Source organism: Athene noctua, chromosome 1 (genome assembly GCF_965140245.1).
Source record: "Athene noctua chromosome 1, bAthNoc1.hap1.1, whole genome shotgun sequence".
Lineage (NCBI taxonomy): Eukaryota > Metazoa > Chordata > Aves > Strigiformes > Strigidae > Athene > Athene noctua.
Window position 1 is genome coordinate 168,953,200 of NC_134037.1, and position 16,672 is coordinate 168,969,871.

Here is a 16,672-nt window from a genome sequence, read left to right on the forward strand (position 1 = left end):
ACGCCGCCAGCCTGGGCAGCCACAGGTCCCCTTCGGCAGCCCCCGGGGTGGCCGCAGAGGGTGCAGAAGTAGACTCCAACATTTCCACGGCCTTTGGAGAGCGGAGGGCAGCAAGCCCGCGGCTGCTGCTCCTCGGGGGCTGAGCTCCACAGCGAGGAGCACGCTCCCTCCCCAAACCTCCTGGCAGGTGGGAGAGAAGAGACAGCAGCTCGCATGGCTCCCGCTGTGATGCGAGGGCTCGGCCACCATCTGGAGGGTCAGCGGCCCCTCAGCCGCTGCCGCCTTCGTCCCCACCCCCGGCGTTCCTGCCGCCCCGCTGGCCGGGCCCCCGCAGCCGCCCAGGGCCGCGACCGGGCGCGTCGCCGCCAGCCCTCGGCCCCACACGGGGCGGCGGGAGGCGGCGCCCATCGGCGGAGCGAGGCGGGGCGAGGCGCGGTGCGCCCGGGGGACGCCAGAGCCGGGCCAGAGCCGCCGCGGGAGGGAGGGAACGAGCGAACGGGCGGTGCGCGGGCAGCGCCATGGCCGAGAGATACGACGTGGTCGTGGTCGGGGGCGGCATCTCAGGTGGGTCCGGCGGTCCCGGGGCGGGGGGTCCTGGCAGCCCCTGAGGCGCCGAGCCTGGGCGGCGGGGCGAGGTGGCGGCACCCGGGGCGCAGCCTGCTTGGGCGCCCGGCGCCCCGCACAGCCGCTGGGCCGCCCGGCCGCGGGGAGGCGGCGGCAGCGGCACCGGCAGCGGCGGGAGCTTCGCGGCGGCGGGGCGGGGCGGGGTGGGGCAGAAGCTGCGCTGGTGCTCGCCGCCTCCTCGGCCCGAGCGGGTCCCCTCCGGGGAGCCCCAGGTGCGAGCGCGTCCCGGCCGCGTCGAGTCCTCGTAGTTTAGGCTGAATGCCACATGGTGCAGGCAGTATTATTTTTTAAATTATTTTTTTTAAATTTTAGTATTATTTTAAAATGTTTTATTTTAAAATTTTGTTATTATGTTTTTTCCACTGTCCAGCCCCAGCATCCCCTGAGCCCGTGTAATTCTTACTGGAGCCCCTGGAACTTCTGGGCAGGCGAGGCTACACGCACTTTGCATCCCCTGCACCGAGAGCAGGGGTGTTATGCAGAGGCCCTCGGTCACACATGACTGATTTAAATCTTGGGGTGCCTTCTGTTTAGAGCAGGTAGAAGCATAAAGAAAAAATGTCTGAAATCAGCTGGATCCTTTAGTAAGTTTCTAGTTCCTCGTTCAGCACCGACAGGGATTTGAGAGCAGGAGCAGTCTGGCAGAACACGGACAGCAGGCCTGGCAGCCTCCTTGCACTGAGTGGCAATCTGCTGGTTTTAACCTAATCCTGGCTGGAAGACCTGTGTGCCTGCCCAGAGCGAATTGCGCTCTCTCGTGTGGGTTTTTTTTGAGATACACATGCCAAATAAATGTGTATGTGCGACAGATTCCCCCCCCCCCCCCCGTGCCTTTGACGTATCAAACAGTTGCTTTTTGGCCTGTTAGTGCTAAGAGGTATGCAGTGTGATCGCCCCTGTGCTGTATGTTAATCTCCTTGGTGCATAGTGAGTATGCACACGTTCACAGATCCAAGTGGGATCTCTTGCCAAACTGCAAACAAATTACTCGTGTTACATGATTTTATTAATCCTTTTTTTACATGGCTTTTAATTTTCACTATATAATTCAGATGCTTGTTTAACCATGATATTAAGGTGTGCAGCGTGATATACAAAATACAGTGAACAGAATCATTGGCATCATTTCCTAAGGATGATTCTCTGATCACAAACTGGTGAAGAATTATTGAATATTTCATGTATGTTTATGTGATTAGCAAAAAATTAACCATTGCTTTCCTAAAAAGTACAGTTGATTCTGAACACAGTATTATAGCTACTTTTTAACTTACACTGTTTCACAGTTGTCAATTACAGAAAATTAACCGGTAGTAACTACCGATTCATGCCTTCTAAACGAAAGAAGTGGCATGTTTTTGTCAGCAGTAGTGCTACAGGTTCCCTCTGTTGAATGAGTTGGAGTGAGTTAGTGTAACAGCTTTTAATATACCCTTGTTTTTCATGGTTGCCATGGGAATATTTTCGTGGCAGGTCTGCACAGCCCACATATGTTTTTCTGACAGAGCAGTCGGCACAGAGAAGCAGCGCTATGCTGTATTAAATTGTGTGCTTCACTCTTTGATACCTGCAGACAGCAGTGAGTGGCGGGGGTTGTAAGGAATGTAAGAAACCAGTTTTGAATTTACTTCATTTTACACCACATCTTCACCAAAGCACTGTGGTTTCAACCTGTAACAACTTTTCTCACACAGAAGCTGGAAAATATACACACAAAAATTACTAATGGCTAAGCACCTCTCTTAAGTTCCTTTAGCTATTGTTTACCACTCCTGTTTCACCTCTGTCTTCTGCCCACATATATCTCTCTAAATCCTTGCAGCCAGGTGATGAAACTATGGTTTTATATTGCCTTGCTCTGATTGAAAACTCCTGCTGAATTGCCAGACTGCTGCAGAGATCTCTTCTCCTGTCCACTGGAAAATGAAGTATATGATTTTTAAAATGGGTCACTCCTTGGAGACCAGGTTTGTTATTACTCCGGATTGGATGTGCTGTCCTTCAGAAAGTCACTGTTTTTGAGCCACCTGAGACTCTACTGTTACTGCCTTTAGGTGAGGAAGGCATTAGTCGGTGCACAGCTGTAAAACAGTGGAAAGCTCTCATAACCTTCACATGTGCTAGAGTTAGCAGCTGCAGCTGTAAGCGAAGGAGGTAATCGCAGAAGCAGCAAAGAGTCACTGTGCTGATGTGAGGATGTGAACAAACATGTTGCAGAGATGCCACTTAGCTATCTCTTTTCTATTTCTTTATTTAGGTTAATGCAAACTGTTCGTTTGCAGTGCTTTGACCCTCTTTGGCAGCTGTTTTACTCATTCATTTTATCCAGATTTAATTAGTAGAGTCCAAATCATAAAAAGTAAAAAACCTGATAATGGAATCGTGGTGCAGAGGCCTTCACAACCCTGACTGTTGCTGTTCTCTGAAGGGGCTGATGTTTTATCTGAAGATACCGCTTCCTTTGCTGAATCATTTTCAGTGTCCTTTATTGCAGGTTTGTTGAAAAGCTAATAAAAAAAAAAATAATGAACTGGCTAATTTAAGTGTTAATAGTGAGTATCTACTCAAATTAGTCTTCATTGATTTCTTTCAAGTCTAAAAAAATGGTCTGTGGCTTCTCTGAAGATTCCATATCATCTCAATACAGTTGATGACAGTGAAGACTTTTGAGGAACAGGAGGATTTACTTATGGAGTAAATTCAATTTTATGGGTAAAACTTCTGCTGAAGTCCTTCAAATTTTTGTGAATGGTGTAGATTAAAAATAAATATTTTAAAAGAAAATTTCCCAGCTTAAAAGTGCTTAGCCACACACTGTATGCAGTGTGCCTGGTACTAAAGAATGTATAGATCAGAAACATAAAAGGTCTTCATAGAGCTGGAACTTGCATTGTGACAGGTTCTTCTGTTAGCTCGGAGTGGTTTCTTTTTCTTTGAAGGTCTCTTCAAGCACAAGGATGGAAATGACTATGAGAAAACTATGCGGTTTTGTCATCAAACTTGCTTATCTTCTTAACTGAGACACTGATGATAGAAATTTTCTTAAAATCAAATCTTGGAATCTGTTCAGAGGTTTTGTTTAAAAACTTCTTCCACATATGCAGTTGACAAGCTGGAGGGAAGGGATGCCATCCAGATGGACTTTGACAGGCTGGAGAGGTGGGCACATGCAAATTTGGTGAAATTCAACAAATCTAAGTGCAAGGTTCTGTACATGGGTTGGGGCAATCCCAAGCACAAATACAGGCTGGGCGATGAGTGGATTGAGAGCAGCCCTGCAGAGAAGGACTTGGGGGTATTAGTGGATGGAAAACAGACTGTGAGCCCACAATGTGCACTCACAGCCCACAGAGTCAGCTGTAGCCTGGGCTGCATCAAGAGCAGTGTGGCCAGCAGGTCGAGGGAGGAGATTCTTCCACTCTACTGTGCTCTTTTGAGACCCCACCTGGAGTCCTGTGTCCATCTCTGGGGCCCCCAGCATAAGAAAGGCATGGACCTGCTTGAGTGGGTCCAGAGGAGGCCACAAAGATGATCAGGGGGCTGGAGCACATCCCCTGTGAGGGCAGGCTGAGAGAGTTGGGGTTGTTCAGCCTGGAGAAGAGAAGGCTCCGGGGAGATCCTATTGTGGCTTTTCAGTACGTAAAGGGGGCCTACAGGAAAGATGGGGAGGGACTCGTTATCAGGGAGAGTAGTGATAGGATGAGGGGTAATGGTTTTAAACTGAAAGAGGGTAGATTTAGATTAGATGTAAGGAAGAAATTCTTTACAGTGAGGGTGGTGAGACACTGGCACAGGTTGCCCAGAGAAGCTGTGGCTGCCCCCTCCCTGGCAGTGTTCAAGGCCAGGTTGGACGGGGCTTTGAGCAACCTGGTATAGTGGGAGGTGTCCCTGCCCATGGCAGGGAGGGTAGGAACTAGATGATTTAACTTTAAGGTTCCATCCAACCCAAATCATTCTGTGATTTCATTCTATGGTCCTGTGTTTTCAAAAGTGTCTTCCTCTTCCTGGTTTTGTGATGGATGCCTCTTTCCTTTTTTTGTTTACAAAGAAGTTATCAGAGTTTATCCTAATGTTATACCAGTCCTACTTAAGAAAATGCTTATCTTAAATTTCTGGTGCATGGATTTTACAATCAAAATGAGATTAATTGATTTTTTTTTTTTTTCCTGAAAGGTGAAGCCTTTTCTTAATTATGGTGGAAGTTATTTGAAGTATGCTTAGTGTTATTCCTGTTTGTAAGCAATCTGTCATGTTCCTGTAAGTTTAGAACCAAAACCTACTGTAAGGTAAACTATTCTATTGAAATGTTGGGTTTAAAAAATATTTAGATACCTATTCTTTAGATACACTGTGCTGCTCTGTACTCTTATTTTTAAGCCTTGCTTTGTATTTGTATGACAATCTAATATGCTGTATAATTACAGTTGCCCTCACTGGATCTGTGAGCCAGTTTCAAATTACTTTAAAAAAAACCCAAACCAGACAAAAAAATAAAATCCAAATTGGGTATTTTGGGGGCTGTTATCTGAAGATGTTCAGTCTGTTTTAAAATAGAGCAAAGCAGAGGGCAAAGTTGGTTTTCAAAACAGAATCGGGACATGTAAGAAAAGTATACACAACCTTCACTAGTTAACTTTTTTCTTTTTGCTCTCTGGCAGTGTCTTAATACTTATTTCTCTGAAAAGACAGTTTGCCGAACAAGACATTTGGAGAATATTACTAGTCTTGCAGTCCTATACTAGATGCCCATTTGGAGAGGAAAAAACCCCAGACCGAAACAAAATGCAGGCATGGATGAAATAGCTGTGCATGATAAAATGTAATGGATCCATCTGTGGGAGGACTGTGACCCTCTCTGAGGGATACTGCCCTCTCCAGGATGCGGTTGGGCAAAGGGAATCCAGGACATTTCCCTGTCAGTTAACATGATGAAGCTCTTCATTCACATTTTCAGTGTCCGTCTCTGGGTCTGCTGTCAGGGGGTTCTTTCTTTTGTATTCAGCTACTCTCATGGCTACTGTAAAGGAGCAGGAGGAAATTAGGTGGAGCCTGCCATTTGCCTTTTAGATTTTTCGTAAAAAATCTTGGTAATACACAGTTAACAGGACAGAAAGCAGCTGCATAATGTTGTGAAATAGTTTGGCAGCCTAGGCAGCAGGGACAGCACTTGTAATTCACTCACTGATATACCTCATAATTGGTCTGAAAGTTGATTTGATAAGGACCTTTCCAGGCTACCTGCAGGAGCCGTCTCATCTCCCAAGGCTCAGAGTGATGCATCATTAAGGAAAGCTTTTCCATTAGCTTATTTAACCGTTATGAAAGGATGACATTAGGGGAGGTTCATTCAGTCTGTTAGGAAAATGTGAAGACCACCCTAGAAGGAGTAAAATAAGGTAAGTTAGCATGGCAAAATTTTGGGCAAGGGGTTCCTGGGTAGCTACTATGGAAATAACTGGTGGAGAACCCAAGTTCGTATGTAGCAGTTGATGTTAGGGTTATAAACTGCAAAGTCCACAGGATTTTATCTGTACTGCTGAATTGTTTGGGGGTTTTTTTTGTGGGTTTTTTTTTTTTTTTTGACAAACAAGGTTTGACACAGGAGAGACTGTGAAAGTTCTTTGTAAGAAAGTTTAGTGCATTATTTACTTGGATAACCACCTGCAGTGGTGCTTTTAGTTCATTAGCTTGGTCAGAGTCTAGTCTAGCACTTGACTAGACCCTAATCACACTGCAGGTGGTGGTAGGTATTAATCTGCAGGTTTGGATCAATTGTGATGTAGGTATAGGTTTGGATCAATTGTGAACCTTGAGCAAATCTGACTCCACTTAGTGCTCTGTGGTGCACGCCACAGAGCAAGCTTAGAGAATATGCTATATTATTATGCAATATTAGAGAATATGCATTGGATTTCTTTTTGCATGAGACCAAATGGGAAGACATGCCCTAGAATCTCACCTGAGCTCCAGACCCTAATGCGATGTTCAGCTTGTAGGACCATACAAGAGATAGTCTGAAATAAAGCCCCTTTCAAGCATTTAGTATGGATACTGGATATTCAGGATACATCTGTTTTACCCTACAGATCTTCTGCTGTTCTGCACTATTTGCTAACGTAGATACTGCAAACTTGCTGTTTTAGGATACTTTTAGTTTTGCAGATCAAAGGTAGTAATGCAGAAAGAGTAAGCATTTCACTTTTGTGCTCTTCTTCCATGAAGACACAGTTACAAATTTACTTGGTCATCCTGACCACACATGTGCACTTGTATCCTCTGTCTCCATTCTGTATGTCTGCTCCTTGCCTACTTTTTTTCTTTCTTTAATTTTCTTGTAGTGTCAAGAGATTGCCAAAACATGAGAGTCTGTGTACTTGTGATTTTTGATTTGTTCATTTTACTCCTTGACACCATCAAGGACAGGATTAATTTTAAAGACAAATAATTCAGCATGCTTTCCCTCCATGTAGCAAATGACCATAGTGTCAGTCTCCGGCAAATAGCAGTATGTCAGTCACCACAGTGATACGAGTCTGGGTCACATGCTGGTGCTTGCAGTCCCAGAGGCTGTGGGGAGCAGCCCCTTGCTCTGGCTCTGTCCTGAGAGTGTTTAGGCTGTCTAATGTGATCTCAGGAGTATGTGAGGACTTGAGGACAACTGGTGAGTGGAGGTAGTCTTGTCAAAAGGTGGAGAACTGTGGCAAAAAGCTAAGTAGGCATGTTTGTACGGCCTAAGTAGGCAGCCTGAACAATGCAGGCCAACACAGCCTTGATAGTCCCAGAGGGAAACTTGAGCGCTGCTTATAGTATCATGAACCAGCAGAGAGTTTGCTCTATATTTGCATATCTTACACAGCAGCTAATGACAATGAATTAGGTCTTATGCATAATTTAGTCAGTTGAGAAGGCTTTTCTTCTTCAGAAGTTACTATTCTGTATGTAAACAATCTGGGTGATTTTTGGCACATTTCCCACTGGCGCAGTTTCCTTCTCTATAGCACAACTGTCAAATGTAGTTAAGTAGTTCTGTTATTTAAAGATAAAAAGCCATATTGTCTCACTGCCCCGTCCGAAAACAGGAGTTGCTTGCCTTTGTATTTTGTCTCTGTTGTGTAGCAGCCGCTTCACAGAGTGCACTGAAACAACGGTGAAGTTTACAATGGTTATAAGAGTTTCCTGAGCAGTGCCATAGTGGATTGAAGACCTTCCTTTGGTTTTCCTTTACAGAGAATGTGACTTGATGCACTTAGAAAGCTCTCAATTATGTTTCTGAAATTAGTCATCATTCATAGAATCAGAGTCACAGATCATTATCAGATTAAAGATCATTTAGTCCAACTCCCCCCTGCAATGAGCAGGGACATTTTCAACTAGGTCAGGTTGCTCAGAGCCCCGTCCAACCTGGCCTTGAATGTTTCCAGTGATGGGGCATCTACCACCTCTCTGGGCAGCCTGTACCAGTGCTTCACTACCCTCATTGTAAAAAATTTCTTCCTTATCTAGTCTAAGTCTGCCCTCTTTTAGTTTAAAACCATTACCCCTTGCACTATGCTACAGGCCCTACTAACAGTCTGTCCCCATCTTTCCTATAGGCCCCTTTTAAATACTGAAAAGCCACAATAAGATCTCCCCGGAACCTTCTCTTCTCCAGGCTGAACAACCCCAACTCTCTCAGCCTGTCCTCATAGGGAAGGCGCTCCAGCCCTCTGATCATTTTTGTGGCCTCCTCTGGACCTGCTCTAACAGATCCATATCTTTCTTGTGCTGAGGACTCCAGAGCTTCAGCTGCGCTTCAATTTCTTGAGGAGATTCCATTCATCTCATTACAGTTTCAATCATTTAATTTTTATATAGCCATATTTGAACTTAACATGATTTTCTTTCTGGGCTGATAACCTATTCATCTTTGTAAACTTAGGTCAGATATTAAGGTTCTTGATGCCTTGTGAGATGGTTTGTCTAAATGTGATTGTTCATCTAATTACCTACCTTTATTTTCTTATGGACTGCTTTGTGTCTAAGGTTTATAATTTTGAAATGTTGTATGATCCTTGTTTAAAGTTATTTTTGCTGATTTCACTGGTCAATGAGAGTGCACTACAGCATGCTGGTATTTAAACCACAAATGCCTAGTATACCTTTAAGTAACCCACCCATGCATGTGTATTTTGCACAACTTTTTCTGTCCTGTCACTTTTCCGTTCAAACAGTATGCTTAAAATTCATGTCAGTGTGAAGTCCCTTAGAATCTGTATTTGCTCCACAAACTGTTATTATGACCAGTGTTTGGGACTGGAGTGCTGTAAGGGACCAGAAAGAGGAATGGGCATCAATATAAGGGGATGATGAAAAGTGCCTGTCAAGCTACAGAGGAGTTGCGTTGACTTAGTAAAGGAACAGTGATAATATTATTTATGGGAAGATGAGGCTTCCAAGGAGAACAAGAATGAAACATTTTCAGGGACAAAGCTGCCCAAGGGAATTCAACCCATCTTTTTCTTCTTCTCCCCCTCTCTTCTTCCCTTTCCTGCCCTTCTTCATGCTGCCCCCATTGCCAGACAGATGTTGCCACCTCCCTAGCAAGTATGTGGGGCTGCTCTCCCCACACACCCACAGCCCCATGGGACTCAGCTGCATGGATTTTGTGTAAGGAGGGATGGACTCTTGATGACATCAGGAACAGCAGCAACTAAGGATGGAGAGTAGGGAACTGCTCAAGGAAATGATGGGCAATGGGATTTTTGTGGGGAGGTGGGTGTGTTTGTGTAGAAGGGAGGACGGGGGACAGGATGGGGGAAAACAAGGTGCAGACCATCCCCAGAAGAAAGGGTAGTCCAATCTAGAAAGTTTGATGCCTTGTGAGCTACTTCTGGTAACTGGTGCATATGGCAAAATACATCATAGATGTGCTAGTTTTTAACACTGGCTTAACACTGAAGAGTCAGGCTGTGGTTCATTAGGGCCTCTGGCATCAAATCCATACAAGGATTAGGTTATGGTGGTCACAGCTGTTTAGCACTTAATGTTTCAGGTGGTTAAAAGAGTTCCATGAAGTTTTAATTCACTTGAAACCTGTTCATCTTACAAATATTACTTTATATGGTGGAAACTGAAAAACTTGGAAGTTTTTCATTTTCCGCCATATAACTCAGCTGGGAGTCAGGGGGCTGTGGAGGAAGGGTGCCTTTGGAGCCTCCCAGCCAGCTGGCCTTTATCGTGATGGTATCATTCATATATAAAACATTGAATGCAGTCTGTTCAGTTGAATGCACACAGCAACAGCTGATCAAACAGCCGGTTCATACTATGCGTTATGATTACCCGGATAGTTTGCATATAAACTTGCGTCCTTTTCCGCTTGAGTGATAGATTTGTGTTTGAATGAATTAACTATTGGAGCAAGATACTGCTTTTGTTCCAATATGAGGTTGTTTGTTTTTTTTTTTAATGAGGCTAGCTTGGCCAGAGGCTGAATCAGTGAGTTATGCTAAATAGTGAGCACAAATGAGGAAAGGAAAGAGTGCAAATTCTATTTTACACCTTTGTGGTGGTTTGACCTTGACTAAATGCCAGGTACCCACCAAGTCACTCTATCACTTCCCCCCCTTCCCCCTTTTTTTCTCAGCAGGGCAAAGAGGGGAAAGAAAATAAGATAGGAAAAAACCCACAACCCTTGTGGGTAAAACAAAAGCAGTTTTAATATAAGCACAGCAAAGCAAAGGTCCGCTCGCAGAAGCAAAAAAAATAAAACAGATTTATTCTCTACTTCCCATTATCAGGCGCTGTCGGGCCTTCTCAGGAGCAGGGCTCCCGTACGCGTAGTGGTTGCCTGGGAGGACCAAGGGTGACCCCACCGCCTCCCTCCTTTCTCCCAGCTTTATACTGAGCAGACGTCATATGGTCTGGAATATCCCTTTGGTCAGTTGGAGTCAGCTGTCCTGGCTGTGTCCCCTCACAAGATCTTGCCCACCCTGTCCCACTGGGGGGAAATGTCGGAGAGAGCCTTGGTGCTGTGTAAGCCCTGCTCAGCAGTAGCCACAACACCAGGGTGCTTCATCCTTCCAGCTCCCAACGTAAAACAAAGCACCATGAGGGCTGCTATAGGGGAAGACCAATTCTGGCTCAGCCAGACCCAGTACAACCTTAGATATTTCTTTTTTTCATCTATGCTTCCTTCACCTTTTTTTTTTTTTTTTCCATGCACTATATCAGAATGCTTCAAACCTAATGGTAGAATTTTGTCTTTCGTAACACTGATGTTTTTATGAGCTGTTTGGCTCAAACTTTCCTGAGTGTACTAGGAGATGGAAGGAGGACAGTCACTTGAAAATCTTCTCAGTTGTTCCCTTTTGAGCTTCTCTGGATGACACCTGTGTTCTCAGCCTTTGGTGTCTCAGACAGGGAGTGGTTCATCCTGAGCTGGCTATCAAGAAATGAAGTGGTCTTTTTAAGCTGGCTGTCATGTAAATTGATTATACATGATGCTGAGATATGGTGGGGTTCATCTTTATTTTTCACGTATTCAGATAGGTAAAATGTTCACAAATCTTTGTAAGCTTTACAAGCTAGTAGTATCTAGCCTCTGTGTGTGTGTACGTGTACACTTACCTACTTGTATACGTGTGCTATGATAATGATGGGAATTTCCAGAGATTCACTGGGACATGGCTTGGTGGATATTTGAAAGTGACAGTGAGATATGCTTAATATAAATCCACAATTAGTAGGTGCAACTGAGTGAAAATAGTTAGCTGAAGATCAAGGAAAACGTGAAACAAACCGGATAGCCGTGGAATGAGAGCATGGTGGCTCAGCTAGGGGCTTTGCTAGCTGTCATGAGAAGTGACCTTCTCTAGATGAATGCCTGTGAGTCACCAGATATGGAGAAATCTTGGAAATTACATGTTCCTCTTTAATGTCAAGATATGAGAATGATAGTCTGTTTATTTCTTCAGTTCACATCTTCTATTTGATCATGTATCTTGAGCATTTACTTTTCTCAGGGGACTAAAAAAAATAAATTCTTTTCTTGAGAACATGCTAGACTTCTCAAAACAGATAGGCATTTATCTTCTGAGGCAACTGCTGCATAATTTTGCAGAATTTTCCAGTTTAGGGGTTTTTTTCCCCACATTGTGGTGTATGGAAGGCAGAACTCTTCTTCAGTGTAAATCTGGCTGACATTTTACTTATATATCTCTTCGTAATAGTAATGCTTAAACAGATGCTTTTAGTAAACTACCCATATAGTGCCTCAGCCAGAGTTCACTGTGCTAAGCACTGTTTGTTCTAATGCTATGGTATGTTTGCTGTAGTGCTACCTTTTCCTTCAGTTCTCTTTATCTCCTTTGTTTCTTCCCTCTGTCTGTTGTGTTTTGAGGCAGCCTAGGTTGTAAACTAGCAGAAAGGGATGACCTAAAACAAAGGAGGCCCTGGGATTGGAAGTGTGAGATAATACTGCAGTACAGATGATAATAGTGATGAAATTAACTCTTCTGTATATCCTGGGGCCATAACAAAGGACATGAAAAATCTGGGGTTTGTGTTGTTGTAGTTTGGTTTGTTTTTTTTTTAAAATCTGACTGGAGCCTAGAAAAATACTTACGAGTCTTCCTTTCAAAGTGTGAAGTGGTCATTAAATGTGTGTACTGCTCCATATGTAAGATGTGACATTGAAATAAACAGTATACTGAGTAAATGATTGATAGTAGAAATACCCATCCTTTGAAATGCTGGAGTGCCCAGTTACATCAATCTAAAGTTTCACTGGAAACTTCAAATGTAAAAATGCGAGGGAAACTAAAGGGAAGCCCTGGGCAAGGGCAGAACAGCTGTGGCTTCTGTGCTTGAGCCTGGGCACCACCACATAGAAGGAATTGAGTTTTCACCCAAACGCCACAAGCTGTCTTCATGCTTGGCAGGGCTTGAGCTTAAGGCACCAGCACTTTGCTTGTCTCACTGATAACTGGCCAGGCGCTCTCTATCATTTAACCAGGTGCGATGCCTGAGGCAAATGTAGACTGAATGTTTTTAATGTTGGTTTTAAGAACTCTGCTTAATAAATACTGCTCCCTGAACCACGGATGAATCATCTAGGAGCACTGCCTGGGAGAAGAGATCACAGAAAGTTGGGACTAGAGTGTATGCTCATGTAAAGTCGCATTAACTCATTGGGATGCTCATACTGACCCCAGTGACAGAGTTACAGAACCAGTGCTCAGACAGAAAAACTCATTGCCTTGGCTAGACAATGAAATGCTAACAGAAATAAATTGTATTTGCTCAGAGTGCCATATCTTAGGCAGAAATGTTATGTCCTTTGTACAAATACTTTAAGTAAATGTACATTTTAAGCAGATAGGCAGATTGATAATGTAAACTTTTTCTGGTCCTTGGGGTTTCTGAAACTGTTATTTAATTATTTTATTATTCTTTAAGATTTCGAATGTTATAGGTGAGTGTTCATTTTAATGGCATTCATTGCTGCACAGTGATACAGTTTAGGAAGAGCGACTACTTCTCCTCCCCCTGAAAATACTTATATCAAAAAAGAGTTGCTTTGATACCTTTCACTACTGTTCAGCATGTGAAGGTAAGACGTTGAGAATAACTAAGAGTGACAAGGTTCTGAACTGTAATCTTTGTATCTTTCTTCCATGAGCTTCAGTCAGATATCTAAAGTACCTTTGTAAAGGTGTCCTAAATTAGAGAAGTTAAAAGGTTACCTTTACCCTGAAAGCATATGGATGTAGGTGAGGGGCTAAGTTAATAAAAGCTATTGTTGGGTTGCGGTATCTTGTCCTTGTAGCCCTTTGCTTTTCAGAAGTATTGTCACCTAGACAACTCTTGAAGCATTCTGGATACTGTGTACTTTTTCTTGCAGAGGACTAAGAAAGCACTGTAGCAGGAAAACTGACTATTGTTCATGCTCACCATTTTTGATAGCAGTGTGCCAGCCTGATGTGAACTGGGTTTCAGACAGTGTGTTCTTAGCTACCTCTGTTGTAGTGCTCCTGTTATAATTCTGAGCATATCTTTTGAATTTATAAAGGGAGAGTATTCTTCACAAGAGCAAAATCCCATGACCTTTCCATAGGTTCCAAGTTACAAAAAATGCCTGTATCACCTTAACTCACCCAGACCCTGAGACAATGCTGGTTTTGCTTTTTTTTGTTGTTGTTTTTTGATTTTGCTTACAATCCTTATCTGTAATGCCTTATGGGCATTATTGTCTCAAGCCATTATTTCAATTAAAACATTTTAGTTGGCTAATGATGAGTGACAGAGGTAAAGGTGACCAGTGCCAGGTTCAATCTCTCAGTGGCAGAGCAGTAATGAGATTGTGTTCATTAGAGCAGTCAACACAAACGAAAACAGTGCTACTAAATTGCAGTTTCTAACACAGTAATGCAATAAAGAACCTGTGGAAGATTTGAAGGAGAAAACCCACTGGTGCAAAATGGCTGCTTAGCTGTGCATAAGAACATGCCTTTTCTGTGGTCCTGCCCTCCATCCTTTCAGTACTGCAGCGGTATGCAAACCATATTACGCTAATGGCACTGAACTAACAGGATGTTTTGGGGACATCTCTTAAAATGAGGTCAAAGAACCTGACCTTGAGTATAAACAAGGAGGGGGTTTGTTTGAATTGTAGAGTAATTAGGTCTAAACAACAGCGAACAGGATTCTTCCATCAGTTGATCTATTTTTTAGATGCTAGGAACTTACCCAGTGGGTATTCCTGGTTGAAGGAGTACTTTTCTGCTTCCCCCCACAATTTACCTCAACTGCCTGGAGCATATTCCTCTTTATTTCTTCCTGTTGCCCTAGGTCAAACACTGCAACTGTGTTGACCACTAACAAAAGAGTTCTCAAAAGTTGTTCTGCAGCATTATGACAGGTAGATTTTGTTTCTCTGGGTACAGTGCAGCAGTTTTGGCCAAAACTTTTTATTTGCTGTATGCATTTTATATGTGTTTCTGACCATCAGAAATGGTAAATAAGGTTTACTGTATGAAGACATCTAATAGTGAGGGAAGTTGTGTTTCCTATGTGATCCCACAGCAATACCAGCTTCTTTAACTTTTAGTAGGTTCTGACAGATTTGCTGTTTTTTCTTAACATTTCAGCTACTTTGGGTTTCATGATTTTTGTGAGACTCATTGCTTTCATTAATGAATTCCTGGCCTCTCTAGTCAAAATGAGACTCAGACTCAAGATCAAGAAGAATATACATCTTGAGATTTCTAGAATAACAGCTTCAAGATGTTAAATGTTCATGGACAAAGGTGGTCTGACTAATATTTTTGAATATTTGTGTTAAGAAATATTTAAGTTCATTTACCGTAGTGACTCTGAACTCAACTTTTGTTTATATATAATCAGTTATGGTATGTTTCCTTTTCTTGCTGTCTTGTGGAACATTTCTACATCCCACAATTTATCTATTAACTCCAGGGCAGAGGAACATGCTTGTTCTGTAGGCTAAGTATTACTCCATTTCCAAGGTGCATTTTATGACAGATCCTCATGATAAGCCTCGCACAGTATTTGTTTACTGCCCTGGACCCCATGAAGGTACTCAGGCTCAGACTCCGGTGCTGCGGACTGCTCTGCCTGATGGCTCTAGGTAAAGGAATATCTGTTACCTGACATCTCTGCAGTCAGTGTGGCCAAACAGGTTGAGACCAAGGAAAAAATCCTCAAGAAATTAATCAGTTTGGACTTTATTTACAAAGTATGTTATGTCAGCTACTTCTCACGCAGGCACGCTTGAGCTTTCAGCAGGCTGCCTGGAGGACAACTTGCAATGCAGCTGCTGCCCCTGCAAATACACAGGGGAAACCAGGTGTTAGCCCCTGCTCAAACATGATGTCAAGGGGGACACTGTCAGCAGTTAGCCGAGCCACTGTAGAGCTTATTCACACATGTATATCCAAGTTGTGGAGGCACAACGAAGGTGAAACTCAGGTCCTTGCCTTTTTTAAGTTGTTGGATGTTTCTACTCTACATGTACAGCCAGTGTTTGTATGCAGAGCCCAAGTGTCTGACATCTGTTACAAATGGTAAAACTCCCCTGAGCAGTACATTGTAAACATATCTTTGCTTTCAAAATAAATGAGGAGGAGAAGAGATAAATATCAGCAAATTTCATGAATCTGAGGAAATTCAGGTGAGCGACATGTACGTTTTGCAGTAAGTTAGTACAAGTTAGTACAGTATGATGGCAGCCTTTCTTCCTGCTCAACTTATAATTTTAGTTGTGAAACAAAGAGCTTCACTCAACAGTCAGAATTGAGTGTAATTGTTAAACAGGTATTCTTTATTTGCAGCGCTGGACAGCACTGGGGATCGCTCCACGGGTGCCACACCTGCTAACAAAACATTCTAATACACACAAAAAGTATACCTATTCATCAGATTTATTAGGAAAGGCAGTCTTATGCTAGTGGATTCTCAGAATTCATTTACACAGTCTAAGCATGCGTAGTAAAAATAGAGCGAGGGTCTTCTCACCTCCTTAGTGGTTCACATAGTCTGCCTCACATCATGATAGTTCCATCACATCACTATCCGTTAGTTGAACTTTAGGTTTCTGGTGTCCATATGTGGTCATAGAGTTACCTCTACTTGTTTTTTAGGTTCCTGCTATTAGTGATGTACTCGGGGAGTTTTCCAGACTGTCCAAAGTCTGTCTTATCTTCACTAGGCAAAGGAGTTAAAGCTTTCAAAGCATCTTACAAGTAGGTAGTGACTATAGAGGGTAGTTAGGGAAAAAGTATAAATGAAATTACATACATTGCAGTAAAATACGGGAAAAATAAAAGCTAGTAAAACACAACTGATGGTTAATGTTAAGACTAAATATCCTATTTTACAGCTCCCTGTATATTAGCAATTTCAAGTATACTTGTAGCAACTTCAGTTGGAGGGTGAAATTTTTAAGTAAACAATTTTTTGACAGCCATCTTAGAAGCAATTAAATGCCAGTGGCTTAGAGGCTCTTTCTTTGCTCCCTATGTGAATTAAATTTTAGAATTTGTAGATG

The 16,672-nt window shown here is 43.0% G+C and overlaps 1 protein-coding gene across 1 annotated transcript in view; it reads left to right on the top strand.

The window, feature by feature from the left end:
• The first annotated feature begins 460 nt into the window (after positions 1-460).
• Positions 461-16,672, top strand: part of MAOB (monoamine oxidase B) — a 55,553-nt gene continuing 39,341 nt past the window's right edge. The window contains exon 1 of the mRNA XM_074929501.1: positions 461-564. Within this exon, the coding sequence (XP_074785602.1) occupies positions 519-564 (46 nt within the window). The 5' untranslated portion in view covers positions 461-518. The remainder of the gene's footprint in view (positions 565-16,672) is intronic.